Consider the following 17,125-nt stretch of genomic DNA (forward strand, 5'->3'; position numbering starts at 1 on the left):
TTCGAGCTCAGCATTGGCAACTCGATTGGCAGATTGATTTTAGAGCCAAAATCGCGTACATCTAATCAGATTTACACCCAGAGGGAGTTACAGCATCTCAAGTCGCTTCATGCTTTGAAAACTGGGTCAACTTTGAGCGAGTGGGTGACTTTACCTACATCTCGACAGAGAAGCCGCTCCTTGCGTCACCTGAAATACTTGGTAACAATAACATCAGGAGAAACAGAACCAGTAATACACTTTTAATGTTTATTATTTACATAACACGGATAACGGTGAAAGTAAAAAGAAAGAAGAGTGTTACACTCAACTGTAGAGCATAATTAAGGTTAGCTTGAAATGACGAAGCGCCATATTTACACCAAGTAATACCTTACCATTCGTACAATTAAAATGAGCGGTTCGAAAGATGGGATTTTAGGAAATATTTTCCGCTAAAACATTCCCATTACCATCACATTTTGTCCCCAAAATAATGTACATTAATTGTAAAAGGATAATTCGACCACCCTACCGTGATGAAGAACTACTCTCGAATTCAATGTAAATATTCAAAAATATGTATTATACCAAAAATGTAAAAGGACAAACGGGACGGTCTTCGATTGTCTCGCTTCTTAGAAAATTTGCTTTCTGAAAAGTGGCAGAGACGGCCACAATTTTTAAGAAATTAGACTGAACACTTACATGAGAGAATTAATCTAAAAACAACTCTTTTTAACTGTTTTAGTCCAGGAGTGAGATATCCCGCCATCTAACGATTCTGCTTGCATATGAGAGTATCACAAATTTGGAGGAGTCCACTAATCTGAAAAGGAAAAGAATGTGAAGGTTAAGGTGCCTACTTTTGTCAGAAGAAGCCGATTAAGCCATTGATTCATTTAGAGAAGTTCTCTGTTATACAGAGGTGTTCGGTAAGACCAACCGCTCTGATGGGAAAAACTTGGCAAACCTATCCCTTCAATTACACCTGTTTATATCAAGGTATCAAAACAAACAAATAAAAATCAACTTATTGATAAAAGACCTACCACGAACCTGATTCGTTTGCTTCTACAACTGGCGAAAAGGACATTAGGTTATCCACAGCTCCAACCACAGAGGTTGACATGGGAGCAAAGAAGACAGAGTCTCGTCGCTTCTCACTCCTCGCTGGGGAGTCAAGATTAAACGCAGCCAATTGACTGCGTGGCGTCACACCGGCTGAGCCTTCCTTTCGAGGCAATGCGGTCAGCGTAACGAGCGGCGAGCCATCATTACTGGCAGGAAATCGTCGCACCACGTTTGCCGGTGACATCATCCCTAAACTGTCCCCAAGTGCAGGAGTCTTGCTGTTCTCAGAGGGGGAAACAAATATCGTGGTCTTCGGCATGGGCGTTATTTGGCGGGAGTTTGGTGTAGGTGTGTCCATGTCTGAAAGGTACCTGAGGATGTGTATGGGTGTCCTACCAGTCTTGGGTTCGCTTTTAGTGATGGAAGGCTTGAGAAAAGTCACGGGTTCGTCTGGCGGAGTGAGGTTGACATCTGCGCCGAGATCGGCGTCTTCCAATTTTGGTTCTTTGTCGTCAAACACAATCTCTAAAAAAAAAAAAAAAATGAACCAAGTGATAAGCTTATTTTGTAGGTGGAGACTCCCAAAAGAAGACAGTCTCATTAGTCAACAACCAACCAATGGCTTTCAACTTACCATCCACGTGCTCTACTGAGTCCACAGGTTTCTTTCCAATGTCTTCTTCATCCGACGAGGACGGACATAGATATCTACAGAATGCATCTGGTTCTTGACCCTTTGGATCGAGATCACATGTTTTAGAATTTACCGTAACCCTTCTTTAATACAGTGGCTATAGCGAAGGGCGCTCGCATAGAAAGAAACCGGGTAAAATAGTTTTTTTTTTTCTAAGGAATACGCGATTGAAACAAAACTGACGCATTCTAGTCTGCCGAAACTAAAAAGCCTTATTTTACAGAATGACCTACGCGCAGTGAAAATATTCCCTCCTTTTTCTACCCAGGCTTGTTTTCTTCGCCAAAATCTAAGTTCTCTATTTGGATAGCAATATATTAGAATTGCCGGTCGACTCACATTTTTGGACGAGTCACTTGCAGAAGGCTCCTCCGTTGTTTGGAACAGTTTTACTGAAATTTCTTCGGGTGTCTGCTCGAAAAAAGAGAGATAACAGGCAACATAGTAAGGTTTCCGTTAAGGAAGCCTCCCGGTTAGCTCAATTGGTTAGAGCGCCGGATTGTGTTGTGAGGGAGGTCGAGGGTTCGAGCCCCGGCCGGACCGACACTCATGGTCTTAAAATAAGTGAGGAGAATTTGCTACCTTTCTATAATCAAGAAATGGATAGATATTCTAGTCTTCTCGGATAAGGACGAATAAACCGTAGGCCCCGTCTCCTGCAGGGTTAGGGGTAGGAGACGTTAATTTCCCACGCACGAGAATACTGTGTTGTGGACGTCCTACCTTGGGGTGGGATGGGTGGGAATTGGCCCTGAAAAGCCCCCATGGGGAGTGGTCAACTAACGTATGTATGTACGTATGTATGTATGTATGTATGTATGTATGTATGTATGTATGTATGTATGTATGTATGTATGTATGTATGTATGTATGTATGTATGTATGTATGTATGTATGTATGTATGTATGTATGTATGTATGTATGTATGTATGTATGCATGTATGTAAGGAAATCAAATATCGCTACTCCGAAGCCTGAAGCTCAAGAATTGAAGAGGGTAGCGCTAGTTTTCCAGAGCATTCACGCAACGAAGTTAGACAACACCAAAGTAATCCCGGACAAATTTCGACACTCGATTGAAAAAATTGCCCCGATACATCGAACTTAAAAGCTTACCTTTCCCGCAATCGCAGTCTCCAAAGGCGCTGAATCTCGGTATTTAGAAGGCGTTCTCCTCAATGACCTTCTCAATCCCGACCTGGGGCACTGTGTTGTAGGTTTGGCTTCGGCGTCAGATTCGGATGAGCTGCATTCTGTGCTTTCTGTTCCGCGTGGATCACCCTCGTGGATAGCAGAGACTCTTCGTCGAGGCCTCTGCTGGTAATAAGGTGTTCCTGACCGACTGCGGCATTTGCGCGCCGAGAAACGGCGCGGGGTTAACCTCTTAGCTTTGCTTTCGCCCGAGTTTGCATTATCTTCATCAGCGGTCTCCATCGGACTACCAACTCTTTCGTGAGCTGCACATGCAGGTGTGATCTCATGACCGGGCGATTGGAAAGTAACTTTTCCTGGTGTCTTTCGAGGTTTGTCCTGTGTGGTTTTACAAGCAGATTTTAAAACTTCTTGCTTCCCCTGTTCGAAATCGCAATGCATTTCGTCGTCTTCTTTCTTGCACTCCATTTCACACACACTTTCCTCGCTTGGTTCTTCAAGTTTCATTCTAGTTCCTGTAACAACCATTTCGCTCGGTTGAATGCCATTGTCTGGAGTAAGTCTTAGCCTAGTGCTGTCCTCACTGATAATCTTGGGTGTGGTCACTATCACGGGCGTGCTGTTACCAGCCATAACACGTAACTGTGGCGTCTTACGGATGGATCGGCGCACTGGTGTTAATACCACCTCATCGCTACCATCTGCAACACATTTGAACAAGGTCATGACACAACAAATACACATTGCACGCCAAACAATAAAACATTCGCCTTTTTAGGTATAGCTTTCTGTTTATAAACGTCAACAAATTTCACTTCCCGGGCGTTTCAGTTTTAATTGCCAGTGATGTATTCCTTTGGTTATCAACTCCCATGTTTGAAACACGAAAGTATGCGCGCTGAACTCTGGCCGGTGCGTGGTGTTCTTGGGTAAGACAATTGCCGATAGCAGCTGCCTCTCTCCAAACTCATTCTTGTCACCAAGGCATTCCCAGTCAGGCGCCGGGTCAAGATAGCGGCCGGCCAAGTCCCAGGTTCCTCTCTCTTCTTTTCATGAAGAAAGACGATAGAGGACCCTGGGAACAAAGCGGGTACCAGCAAGCTTAGGGGAAAGCCTGACTAATAAATGCAAGGATTTTCAACCAATCAAGAACCTGTATCCCATCTGGGTTTGGCACTTTTCTTGGTCGTTTCGTAAAGTGGAAACCTGGATGAGTTCGGGCTTGGTGGGCAATTTGACCGTGGGCAAGATTGAATCCGCCTACAGAGTTATAAAATACAGAAGATAGACAGTTGTCTTTGTCAAGCAACTTACCATTTCTTTTGCTCTTTTTCACAGGCGTTAGAATAGTAACAAAAGCCTCTTCCTAAATTGGATTAAAATCAAAGAAAACCTGACTATTTGACCAACAGAACGAGAACACAAATTACGACTTCTAATACAGCCATTTAGCACGGAATTTTCCGAAATACGTGTAATTCTCCATAATGGTACTGTTTGCCATCAAACGCAACCTCGCTCATTTTTCTCTCTGAGACATTCAATTATTTTCTGTAACTGGTGTTCGTTACTTTTTTTGGTGTATTTCTTCCACGAAGTTGTCTCAAGGGCAAGTGTGTGCGTGCGCAGCAATCCATTGCGTTTCTCGCGAAAGGAACCTTCGTTTGTTTCCAGCATCCTTTTGATAGATCTACATGAGCAGCTACATGAAACAAGAAATTAAAACGTTTACCTGTTGATGTCGTTTTTCGGCTCTTAATTTCTCCTTTTCTTCAGCCATCTTTGCCTTCATTGCCATTCTCATTTCTTGAATTCTGTTTCTTGTCGCAGCCGCTTTGTTGTCAACTTTAGCGCCAACATTTGCGGATAGTTTCTAATCGGTACCAAATCAAAATTAATTCCTCCTTAAAACATAATTGCAATGAACAAGAAGCTTAGCAACCCTTCAACTTCTAAGAGTGACAAGCACCTAATTTCATTCTACACTATCATCCTAAATCAGACATTTCCTTTATAAGCTCTAGAACTTGGTGGAATACTATCTTAAATTCTGACCATGAGTTTTATCGTTATTTATGTTTTTATAAATTGTAAAAAGTTTGTAAATAGTTTCTGAAAAACCTCACGAGGATGTTACTATTAAAGGTGATGAGATTTTTTTTTTAAATCGAACATTAAGGTCAAACAACACATTTTTAGTCACCAACTAAAAAAAGCTCTTGATTGTTAAACAATTTCTCCTTGCCAGTATCATAGAAAATATATATAAAGACCAGTATGAAGAACTTCCATTCTGATCTCAGGGGTAACAATTAATACCACGTGATGCACTTGACATCTCTAGCTAGCCTGTAACTGCAGTTATGCATGTCCATGAAAAGAGCACCTTCATCTGGGACATAAAACATTGAAAAGTAGACTTCCCAAACCATTGCACCATCTTTTTAAAATAATTCTTTATACTGAGATAACCTTAACTTGTATTGACACAGGAAAACTTTAAAACTTTCATATGTGCTACCGTGGTTACAAAGCTACCTTTGTTTTAGTCTTCTTCAAGGATTTTTTTGTCTTCCTTTCTTCTTCTTGCCAATTGTTTTCTTTCAACTTCTCCAGTGCATGAAATTTAGCATTCACGTCTTCAACCTGAAAGGTTAACAAAGAATACCTAATATGTTCTCTACCAAACAGACTTTAGAAAAGAAAAAGGTAAATTATATACTTCATATAGCTACCTGAAAATAGATCATTTCCCAGAAGCCTTGGAGGTCAGAGGCAGTGGCTTGCTTTTCAGCAGTTTTGTCCTACAGAAAACAAAAGTTTTACATAAAAACTTTACTTCTTACAAGCTACAAAAAATTACAAGCAATACATACTGATCATGTTCCAAGAATGATGAAGTAGAGCCAGTAAATTCCAATAAAAAATGTCATCTACATCATAGGCAGGCACATTCATTGTGTTCATTGTGAACAAGTGCTCTCATAAATTCACTTGAGTACTTCACTTTGAAATTCAAATGCACTATATAAAGAGAAAGTTTTTGCCATGTGGTCTGCAGGTTCAAACAGGATTTACCTGTGCCGTTGTGGCAAGCCTTAACCCTTTAACTCCCAGAGATGATTAACACGTAACTTCTCCCTAAAATATCCATACATTATCTAGCAAACAGACCATGAGAATATTCAAACTAATCAGGTAGAGGTTTTTATCTTGATCTAACTATAAATTCTCATAACCAATTACAAAGAAGTGTGCAGCAACTAGAGGGGAGAATTAAAAATCAGATCTTAAAAGCGAAGGTTGAAGGAACTTTCTTCTGGTACCAAGTTAATGTAGGGACATAAACTAACTCACCTCACTCAGGTCTATGAGGCCAGAAAACTGACGAAACCTCTGATCAATTAACAGCTGGGCTTGACCAATTACTGTCCTTATTTGCCCAGTCACTAAAGAAATTAAAAACATTGATCTGAGATGCAATATATATTTTTTTTTTTACTTCCTGGTATTTGGGACATTTTGAGATACACATGTAACAGCCATTTTGTCAGGTCTTGGATTAAGTGAAACAGCGATCATTATCAAAACACTGTGCCACCTGTTCCCAAGAGATGTAGCATGAACTGAATGGTGTAAACATTCCCTTAGTATTTCTAGTTGCAGATCAGAGAGAACTACTTTTTCACAACAGTTTTATTTCACCAAAGCTTGAATTATATCACCAATAAATACATGCAAAAGTCAATGTAGGTAAATCAAGGAATATTCAACAAACTTATTTTTAATAGAATCACCATTTGGGCTCGAAATTAACTTTAGAAAGACTGTAGAACATTCTACACTATACCTTCCTCACTGAGATTTTCTTCATCAGTATTAATTCTCTCCCACTTTGAACAGATTTCATTCAACCTGTCAGTCTCCTTTGCCACAAGATCCCTAAAGTATGATGCATCCTGTTGAGAGTCTAGATCACTGACATCATCTGCTTCTTTGACTAATGTAGACTGTCCTTGGCTGTTTACGATCATTTTGGCATCTGTTGGACAAGATGCAGTGCCATTTTTCATGTCTACATGACTATCTTCCTGGCCGTTAGAGCTGTCGCACTTCTCCACTTTACGATCATCCATCTGTTGTCCACCATCCTCTTTTTCATCATGTGTACTATTCATATGACAAACTGCCACAGGGTTTCCCCAAGCTGTACTTTCTGTCTGCATTGGTTCAGTTGACTTGCCCTCGTTGGGACTAAAAAAAGATGCGGATGTTGGGAATATGAATTCTGCTGCACTCTTTGGGCTAAGTGGTTGAAACTTGAATGTTTTTGATAAGTATGTGAAGGTGTTGATGCCACCAGGAGCAGTGAACTGAAAATCTTTGGGAGCAAGAGATGGCAGCTGTAATTCTGATCCTTGATTTTGCACACCCCTCTCCACACCTTCTGAGCTACCTCTACCAAATGAAACAGTATTCTTTATGTTTTCCATAGCTGGTAAATTCAATTTTGTAAACTCTGGTTTGGTTCCTTCAAGTGAAATTTGTTGGGTATCCTTAACACTTCTTGTCAATTTCTCTTGAAGTTTCTTGACTTGAGATCTTGTTTTAACTTGGTTCTGTGGCTCTGCTGTACCAAAAATGAAACAAATTAACTTGTATTGAATATAGTAGAAAAACCATTTTTTTTTTAAGGTGAGCCCAAAGATAAGAAATCCAAAATAAGTTCTTCATTCATTTACCTTTCTCACTGAACTGAGAGACTGCAACATTTTTGCCTGTTGAAGATAACTTCATTTGAACACTTTGCCCTGTGACCCTACCAGTCCTGTCTGAGCTGAGTTTAGCCTAACAAAAGTTACAGACATAAGAGGAATACAGTATGTTACATGCATAAGCTTGATTACAAATATAAAGTCAAAATTTCACACACATACATTTAGTTAAAGATTTTACATCCATGGACCATATAACTGAGTATCAGCTGATGGGAGTTGTCAGTTAAAGTAGAAGTTGGCTTAGTCATTTGTCAGACTTTATGAAGGACTCAAGCTTCAGTGTTCTTCTCTAAATATGATCATGTACTCAGAACTCCAAACTTAACCATTACCAGGGTTGCCACTCATTAGAACCCAAAAATTTCCCTGACTTTTCCCTGACCTCAAAACATTTTTCACTGACCTTGAATTAAATTAATTATCAAACAGGCCAAATCCACTTTTACATTTCTCCGTCGCTTTTAAGCTTTCTATCCGATTTGCGACACCCGATCGACTACTTCAGAACCTTTGTGGAACCCTCAAAACAAAATTCACTGAATTTTCACTGACTTTGATGAGAACTAAGATTTTCCCTGACTTTTTGTAAAATTCCCTGACTTTTCCCTGACCTTGAAAAATTTTTGTTTTTCCCTGACTTTTCCCTGACCGTGGCAACCCTGATTACTGCAAAGCTGTGCTCTTTCAGACTTGGAGAGTGACTTCAAGGAATGTTTGGAATAAAATGCTCCATTAAAACTTGATGGAACATCAACTTCTCTTTGGGTTATTACAAAGAAATTAAAAGCAGAGGGAAGGAGAATTTAGGAGACCATTTCTACCTGCTCAAGGTTTTTCCATGCAACCTTTCATTTACACCTGGATTATCTTGTCTCAAAAAACAAGAGTGCCAAGGTCTTGATAGCTTTCATAAAATCAGTTATTACTAACAATTTCTCTAAGACAAATATTGGTAGCCTGTGGCACCTGGCATCTGCCAGATGACAGCCCTGTGCTATATTCCATACAAAACAATGTAATGCAGTAACTAACCTTTTCCTTTAACTTATTATTATGTGCGGCTTTAGATTTGGGCTCCACCTTTTTGACCATATTACTTTTCAGATTAGTTGCTTTACTTGATTCCTTTGTAGCAATCCTAGCTGATGCCCTAGTGACCCGTTTGTCAGGTTTGTTGGCAGCACATGGGTCAGGTTTAACTGGTTGAGTAAGTCCTCTGTTCAATTTCTTCACTGAAATAATGGAATAAAGAGCAGCATCTTCTTGGTGTTTGACATGACGCACCACAAAAGACTTCTTTTTCTGGGACTCAGAACCCTTCTTTAGTTTTCGCTCCTCTTGCCACTTGACTAACTGTTCCCTTCTGCTGAGCTGTGGTTTTGAAGCTTTATCCTGAAGCTCATCGCCTTAAGGAAGAACGTTATTAGTTGTGACTAATGCTACAATCACCAGGGGTAACCCTTTAACAAAACTGAGTGACCAAGATGGAATTTTTTTCTTACAATATTCATACAATATCAAGCAGACAAGTGAAGAGGATGAAAAACAAAAGAAATCAAGTGATAATTACTTAATCCAAAACAAATCAACAACTTCACCAGTTACTGTTGGAGAACTTCAGCTAATTTCGCTGTGATACCAATAACAGTAAGCACATTCAATATTCCACCACAATCACGTTTACGTACCGTTTTCTCCCGCTGTCGTACACTTGTCAACCACGTTTTCATCGGCAAGTGGAGATAGAGGCATTCTCCTTCGTTTTGAGATTGCATCCATCCGGGACAGATGACGTTTTTCACTTGCACGCTGAGCTCGAAAATTACGATCTGAAGCTCCAACTTTTCCGCGAGCCTTGTACGAAGATACATGATCGTACGTAAATTTCTTCCTTGCGATGTCTTCCATAGTCTGAGCTTATACTGACTTAAAATAGAACTACTTATTTTTCAAATTTGACAAGAGATTAATTGCTGTCTAGACAATAAATGATAATTTCTGATTTTAACTTGGAAAACGATAAGTAAGCTCACGAATGTGTGATCACCAAGTTCGAAATTCGTTCCAACGTTTCACTTCTTTAGTTTTGAACTCCCATTCGTCAATTTCATAAACATTGGCCAATCACATTGACGATATGAGATCATGTGAAAATGTGACGTGTTAAAGTTCAAGATGTTCAAGGTCGAGGCTAATTTATTGTGAAATCGAGGCTGTTAAAGTTGGGACCAAGTATTCATGTTGGTGGAAGAGCGTATTAAAGTTTCTCCGTATATCGCCACGATGGGAGCTGCTCAAATAAAGCTGTCTCCTATCGGAATTGTTGTTCTAGGACTTGTTTTCGTCGCAATAATCTATTACTTATCCACAGATGGTGGAAGTGGGGAATTCTCCCAGAGATACTTTGAAGGCGAAGACACAGTATCGATAGAGAAATTGATCAAAACTGCAATTCATCTTGCCGAGAAAGGGGGGGATGTCGTTCGAAAGATCCGCAAAGGTGAAGATTTAGGGGTAAGTATAAGTGCAGACATATCTTTGAGTCTCTTAAAGCTGCATACTCTATACGCAAAAAGCAATTATTAATTCACAAGTTGTGAAGTGTGAATGTTTAGAAAGATTATTTGTTTTTAGATAGGGTTTAAGAAGCTGCAAGGTTTAATTTTAATGATCGCGATAAAGTTGAGTAGCACAGGCACTTACATAGATAACCCCTTCTCTTCTAGTGTCATTTCTGAATGTTATAAATTATTGGTAAAACTGAACTGGTGGACCTAAAGTTAATATATGCATTATATGTGATGTGGCAGACACATACAGCTTGTTCCTGACAACTGACAACGTGGAATGTGTTGCTAATTTATACCGTAAGGTTGTGAGCATTCCAGCGACAGTAAATGGATTAATTATAGTGAAGTTAATTAAAACCAGTTATTGTAGACATAAATGGCGTCTACATGTATGAATTGATTTTCTGTGCTGGTAAAATCTGTAGGGCATAAAAATTTTGATAGAATTCGGTCTGTATTTTTTTGAAAAATAGATGTAGGCCCAGTTTAATATTAAACCTTCTCATTTGCTCTTTGTAAGAAGTCTAATTCCTTCAGTTGAGTACATAAAAGGTCAGTGTTTGTGTGAATTGGGTTGAGATAATATCTTTGTAAGAAAAAAAAGCACAAAGGAAAAAGCCTAAGAGGATATAATTAGCACGTAAAACTAACCTCTGGCTTTATAATCCTCTGGCTTTATACCCAGTAACCAAACGATTTTCAGAAAATTTCCACAAAAAAGTTCATTCAAACTCCTTTAAAGAATTAGACATTTACAAATTTCAAGCAATTTCAGGAAGTAGAATATAAAACCATATGCTAATGTTGTTTACTTATAAATGCTTTATGCCGATATAATCACATTTAGTCTTTTTTTTCCTATGAGTTTGTGCAATGTGGGTTGGATTTTAGTGATTTCCATGGGAAGTTTGACAGTCTAACAACTTCCATTCAAATATCAAACTTTTCGTGTGCCAAATATGACACTTGATATTAGACTAATTTGTCTTTGTGTTCCACAACTTTGTTCTCACTCTAATGTGTTGGACAAATTGTGTTTTATGTCTTAAGCAAGCATCAAACTGAATTATTTGAGTTGACCTAAGTAGGTATCTGAGCTCAATACTTGGAAAGATTAAGGTTTGAACTAGCCCAGATCTCACAAAGCTTTTAAAGTTTCCTAATACAATCCATTTGCTCAGAGATATCAATTAGAGCTGGAAGCCAGTCAAAAATGCTGGGTAGTCTGCTTTCTTCAGGTGCTGCTGGAAATTAAAAAATTTATTGAAATTATTACCTTCAAAAGAACCATGCTCATGATAGTCACTTCCCAGTTTTGAGTGGAAGTTTAATGTATATGTTGTAGTTCAATTTTATCCTTGGTTCAAATTTATTTTCCTTTGTTTCAAACTCATTATCATACATTAACATGACCGAGAACAAAGGAAAATAAAATTTGAACCAAGGATAAAATTGAACTACAACATATACTTTACCAGTAACAGGTTAAGATGCACAAGTGAATTGATTCAGCATTCAGAATTGTTTTAACAATCATGCAAACCTCGTGGGTGCTGATTTGAGGCTGAGCACATATCAACTTTTCTCATATTCAGAGTGGGTGCTTATTCAAGGTTAGGTACATAACCCTTTAACTCCTAGAAGTGATTGAGATCTAACTTCTCCCTATTGTATCCATACATTATCCAGCATACAGATAATGAGAATACTCAAACTAATCAGGTAGAATTTGTTATCTTAATCTAACACCAAATTGTCACAACTCATTTGCAAGGAAATGTGTTGCAGCCAAAGAGGAGAATTGACAATCAGGTCTTGGATTAATCAAATTAATACAGTAACTACTGTAAAAGTTTCTATTTGTGGTTGATCATTGTTCTTGATTTACAGGAGGAAAGCAAGGGACAAACTCTTGAAGGAGCCAACAATCCTGTAACACAGGGAGACATGTTATCTCATCGGGCTATGTATTATGGCTTTAAGAAGGAATTTCCGAGGTTAAATGTGGTGTCTGAAGAACATGACCATGGTGATGTCGATTTAAAAGATGTCAAATCTCCTGATATCTCTGAAATTAAGCTTGATGGCAAGCTCCATAACAAGGAAGATGAGGTTGTATCTGCTGGCAGTCTTCTCATATGGATAGACCCACTAGATGCCACACAAGAATATACAGAAAATCTTGTTCAATATGTTACCACAATGATTTGTATCGTCGTTAATGGAAAGCCTGTAGCAGGGATAATTCATAAACCTTTTCTTCAGGAGACGTACTGGGCTTGGGTTGGCCACGGATCCTCAGGTAATATAGATGTGCCACCAGAAAAAGATTCTGCTTTGAAAATGCCAAAGGTCATTGTTTCAAGGTCTCATGCTGGTAAAGTAAATGCCACGGTTCGGTCAGCGTTTGGTCCTCAATCCATGGTGATACCCGCGGGTGGAGCAGGGTACAAGGTTTTGTCGCTATTTGAGGATAAAGCCAATTGTTATGTTCACGTAACACTAATCAAAAAATGGGACATCTGCTCAGGAGATGCCTTGTTGAGAACACTTGGGGGAAAGATGACAACATTAGATAATGAAGAAATTGAGTATGGTGATGGTTCTAAACCAGCTAACGAGAAAGGACTTGTTGCAGCATTACACAATCATGCAGAGTATCAAGAGAAGCTCGCACATGGATTAAAATCATAGGAATGGGAAAATACAGTGGTCCTAATTTATTGATAATTTATTGCCTTTAGCTATAAGCAAAAACTAGAGTATTTTGAAATTTAGTGCATACATAATGTAAAGAGGCACTTGAATTAGTTGACGGCATCCAATTAGGGAATATTTGAAGGAGAAATCTTTATTGTGTAGGGTTTTTAACTTGTACAGTGTATGTTGCAGAGCAACATAAAGAAAGGAAGAAATATGGGTTACTTAAGATTCATTAGCATCAATGTAAATTTTTCAAAATTTATGACAAAGAAAACCTGTATCATACTTTTTTCATCTGTTGTATTTTAATTATACAATGCAAATGTTTTCTCTGCTGCTAGTGAAATGAATCTATGGCAGGGATATCACTCTAGTGCACAAAGCATTTTTCAAACTACAAGCGTTACTTTTTACTTAAGTGTTATTTAATATTGTATTTGCAGCACAATTACAGTATGTATGACAAGGAGTTGGTATTTCAAATACATTGAAAGGTCAACAGTTTTGTGCAGACTTAACTCTCTAACTCATAGAAGTGGTTAACATGTAACTTCTCCCTATAATTTCTACATATTATCGAGCCAACAGGTAATGAGAATACTCAAACCTATCAGGTTTGATTTAACACCAAATTCTTGCAGCTAGATGGGAGAACTGATTATAAGATTTTTGGGAGTTTCAGGGTTAATGCCTAAAATTTTATTGTAATTGCATTTTGGCTTTTATAGCAGTACTATTTAAGTTGTTCGGGTGTGGGAGGATTGGGTGTCTTGTGAAATGTGCAGAACATGGTCACAAGACCTCTATGAAGTCATTGTACTTAATTTTTGATGAACAATCAGTCATGTCAAAAAACATTTGACTTATTGATAAGGGGAATCATACTAATTACCATCTAACTCTCTTCTAAATGTTTTTACTTTATGTTTTTATTAGTTATTAAATCCGTCTTGCAAAAACTGATGTGACAAAAGTAATATATCTTTGGGATAATGATAATATAAAGAACAACAACAAATGCATTAAATTTTTTTCATGGAAGACACTATGCTAGTTAGTTTGTAGCACTCCATCACAGGCCCTTGGCGTCTGTCTTACAAACCACTTGCTACATTCACACGTAACTCTCCTATTCTTACAGTCACGGACGTAGCCAGGATTTTGCAAAGGGGGGGGGGGGGTCACAGAGGCTACTCACCATTTACAGCGATGCTCTCCCGTGTGTATCAGCGGGCTCAGTCGTATTATGGCGGCATGAAGGCCCATATCAATGGCTTTTACAGCCAAGATATTGTCATGGCGTTTTCACCACCTGAATATTGTAGGTTGTTTGCTCTAAAGAAAACCTACCAAGGGGGGGGTCATGGGCACCCCAGGACCCCCCTGGCTATGCCCTTGTACAGTAGTGGCCTTTGTATGCGTTAAGGGCCACAATGTACTACCTATGTCTACCTGTCAAGGAATGAGGAAAACCTTCACACTAGTAAACACACAATTCTCTTCCAGTAAGGAATTTCAGTTAAGTATTTTTTTTTAACAAAGTGTATAATACACCACTTTCATAAATGGCTGCCGGATTGATATTCTTTTGTTTAAATTCAAATTAGCCTCACTAGCCTCGCTTGAGATAATGCATTCTTTTGAATTTTGAACTGGAGAACGAGGCCAGAAAGGCTAATTTAAATTTAAACAAAAGAATATCAATCCGGCAGCCATTTATGAAAGTGGTCAATTGTTTCTGTCATTTCTGAATTGAAAAGGTCCCCGAGTTCATTACCCTTCATTACGGCATTTCACAAATTTCTAAAGGAATACAGTAGATCCATATTTCCCTAACTGTGCTTTTTTTTAGTCAATGGTCACTTACATTCATGCTTGAAAGTTGTGCATTATTTTCCTCTTTACCATTCTGTTGTAAACTGTATCTGTAATAACTCCAAATAACATTTTGGTTATATTTTATTATGTTGCTTTTGGGAATGTTGAAAAAAATATATACTTTGAAAACACACAAGAATACAGGGTTCCAATCTCAACTTTAATCAATGTACTATGTGGAAACATTTTCACACTTTAACTTCAGATTGTAACACTAAGTATGTAGTTGGGTCTACTTTCCTCCCTACCCTTGAGAAGTTCACTAAAAAAAAAATCACCTAATATGTCAAGGGATGCAGGCAATTACGATATGGCAAAATTTCATCAAAATTGTCAAATCAAGTGGATGATCATAGATTTGACAATTTTGGTAAATATTAGTCAAATTTGTTGCAGCAAATCAGCTTGGCAGAATTGACAATTTTAATGAATTTTAGTCAAGTTTATCAAGGCGACTTTAGCTTGGCAGATTTCATGAAATTTTGCCATTTCTTTTCTGCATGCATTTCTGAACAAAATCTGGGCCTTGGGGTAGGGATGTTTGAATTCTTTGCAAAGAGGAATGGGACCTTACCACATCCTTGCATGCACTCAACTAAGAATACCAACAGTAGAAGACAGCCATTGTTTGCTCAGGGTACAAACAATTCATTCTATTTCACTCATTTTTCATAACTGTAGAAGGGGATTGCCATTAAAATTGAGTTGATTCAAACGCCCTGTATATGCCTAGGATCCCCTGCCTCCAGCTTAAAATTGATTAATGCACAACTACTGAAGATTCAGGCATGTAACAAGACCTTTGGTATTTAATTTAAAATCACTTGAAATTTAGGAATTTGCTGTTGTTTCTGTCCAGTTTGGCCAGTAGGCATCTTCCAAATAAGACTGGCCACTTTTGCCTTTAACGTCCTTTTCCCACTGAACCTCACACTTCCTGTACAACAGCATGGCAGCACTAGCATCTTCCACCGAACTATGTTCGTTCACCTGAATGTCCCACTTTAACAATTGTCTCGTGAGTCGTTTTAAAGATGGCGTAGAATTCCGCGGAAAACCAGCTAAGGCTCGCAAAGGTATGTGCTTCGAAGTGTCTCTGACAAGATCCGAAGGATGTTTAAGTTTTAGAACTTTCAAATCGAATTGTAACGCATGTCCCACGAGTTTACGTTTCTTGATCAATCTTTTGACTTTCTTTCTTGCCAATCGGAAGGAGATTGCATTGTTCATATGTTTGGGTCGTATTCCACTCCACTGTGTTCTATAGTCCGTTATAGGTTTATCAGGTTTGACATAAACGTCGTAAAGAACGTCACCTTCGTAGTTAACAACGCTACACCGAGCCAAAGCACTCGTCTTCTCGTCACCCACGCCAACCATTTCACAGTCCAAGGCAACAGGATTTAACACTTTTGACTTGTTGCAATCGGTGTGTACTGAGTCAGGACGAGCACATTTTCGACTTTTCTCACAATTTGAGTCGCTTGTATCTGAAGCCTCCGTGTAAAAAGTTCCTCGTGCCATGATGAGTCGTTAAAACGGTAAGAACCGGCAAACATCGGCGAACCGTTATGTCGCCACGTGGTGCAACACGGCCGCCATCTTTCTAATTGCGTAACAGGAAAGACTGGTATCTAGTTTAAATTATTTAATGCAGAGCATGCTAGTTAAATTTTTCGAAGCACTAAAAAAAGTGGACCGAAAACCTCTGGAATCTTGAATGAAAGAGGGGAGATTTAGCATTGCAAGGATGAAAAAAATAACTGCTCTGTCTCACAGATTTATAGATCTTTCAGGTCATGACTCGCCCAGTTGTACCAGAGATACAATAAGCGCCTATGCTCTAATAAGCGCCCCGGGCGCCACCGAATAGGCGCCCTCCCCCGAATACACCGAATGCAAATATGGCGTCCAATTTGAATTGCCATTGTTCTGGACTGACTAGCCTCTCACACATGTAATAATCCTTATGTGTTTCCACGTGAAGACGGGGCTAGTCAGTCCAGAACAAAGAACAATGGCAATTCAAACTGGACGCCATATTTGCATTCGGTGTATAGGCGCCCAGCTCCCCAGTTCATGATGTCAAACATTCATCCTCTCAAGTAAGTACCTCCCCCCCCCCCCCCCACCTTCTCTTCCCAAAATTTCTTAAATGGTGAGGATATAAGGAGAGCATGTTTCCACTGTCATTTTCTTCAAAACATTATAAGCTTAAACTACAGCGGAATCAGCACAAGAGAATAATAAGTGCCCCTCTCCATTAAGTACCCTCCTTCCAGTAAGCGCCCCTCTC

The 17,125-nt window shown here is 39.0% G+C and overlaps 3 protein-coding genes across 5 annotated transcripts; 1 reads left to right on the top strand and 2 right to left on the bottom strand.

Moving 5' to 3' along the window:
* Window positions 1–235: 235 nt before the first annotated feature.
* LOC111336320 (uncharacterized) lies at window positions 236–9,734 on the bottom strand. Of its 3 annotated transcripts, none has more exons than XM_022942399.2 (14): window positions 9,367–9,734; window positions 8,711–9,084; window positions 7,643–7,748; window positions 6,751–7,527; window positions 6,258–6,349; window positions 5,636–5,704; window positions 5,439–5,546; window positions 4,633–4,773; window positions 4,215–4,266; window positions 2,865–3,601; window positions 2,087–2,158; window positions 1,688–1,787; window positions 1,032–1,578; window positions 236–808 (listed from the first exon to the last, which is right to left on the bottom strand). In XM_022942399.2, coding segments are annotated over exons 1-14 (3,396 nt in total). In that variant the 5' UTR covers window positions 9,587–9,734; the 3' UTR covers window positions 236–807. The 3 variants fall into 3 exon arrangements, with proteins under 3 accessions (XP_022798134.2, XP_022798133.2, XP_022798132.2); XM_022942398.2 differs by having other exon boundaries at window positions 1,039–1,578; window positions 6,751–7,530; XM_022942397.2 differs by having other exon boundaries at window positions 6,751–7,530.
* Window positions 9,735–9,885: 151 nt separating this feature from the next.
* On the top strand, window positions 9,886–13,086 carry LOC111336304 (inositol monophosphatase 3). Its single transcript, XM_022942376.2, has 2 exons — window positions 9,886–10,192; window positions 12,139–13,086. Exons 1-2 carry the CDS (start codon window positions 9,917–9,919, stop codon window positions 12,940–12,942), a joined length of 1,080 nt encoding a protein of 359 aa, XP_022798111.2. The 5' UTR covers window positions 9,886–9,916; the 3' UTR covers window positions 12,943–13,086.
* A 2,427-nt stretch (window positions 13,087–15,513) lies between these two features.
* LOC111336305 (uncharacterized) lies at window positions 15,514–16,453 on the bottom strand. Its single transcript, XM_022942377.2, has one exon. It carries the CDS (start codon window positions 16,351–16,353, stop codon window positions 15,661–15,663), a length of 693 nt encoding a protein of 230 aa, XP_022798112.1. The 5' UTR covers window positions 16,354–16,453; the 3' UTR covers window positions 15,514–15,660.
* Window positions 16,454–17,125: the final 672 nt, after the last annotated feature.

The sequence above is a fragment of the Stylophora pistillata genome, chromosome 13 (assembly GCF_964205215.1).
Source record: "Stylophora pistillata chromosome 13, jaStyPist1.2, whole genome shotgun sequence".
In the NCBI taxonomy this organism is placed as follows: Eukaryota; Metazoa; Cnidaria; class Anthozoa; order Scleractinia; family Pocilloporidae; genus Stylophora; species Stylophora pistillata.

Coding starts and splice junctions, on each gene's coding strand:
- LOC111336320 (XM_022942397.2), bottom strand. CDS start 9,586: ATGGAAGACATCGCAAGGAAGAAATTTACGTACGATCATGTATCTTCG. Junction 5,547..5,635: donor GGGAAATGATCTATTTTCAG/GTAGCTATATGA, acceptor TTAACCTTTCAG/GTTGAAGACGTGAATGCTAA. Junction 1,579..1,687: donor CTCAGTAGAGCACGTGGATG/GTAAGTTGAAAG, acceptor TTTTTTTTTTAG/AGATTGTGTTTGACGACAAA.
- LOC111336304 (XM_022942376.2), top strand. CDS start 9,917: ATGTTGGTGGAAGAGCGTATTAAAGTTTCTCCGTATATCGCCACGATG. Junction 10,193..12,138: donor GCAAAGGTGAAGATTTAGGG/GTAAGTATAAGT, acceptor CTTGATTTACAG/GAGGAAAGCAAGGGACAAAC.
- LOC111336305 (XM_022942377.2), bottom strand. CDS start 16,353: ATGGCACGAGGAACTTTTTACACGGAGGCTTCAGATACAAGCGACTCA.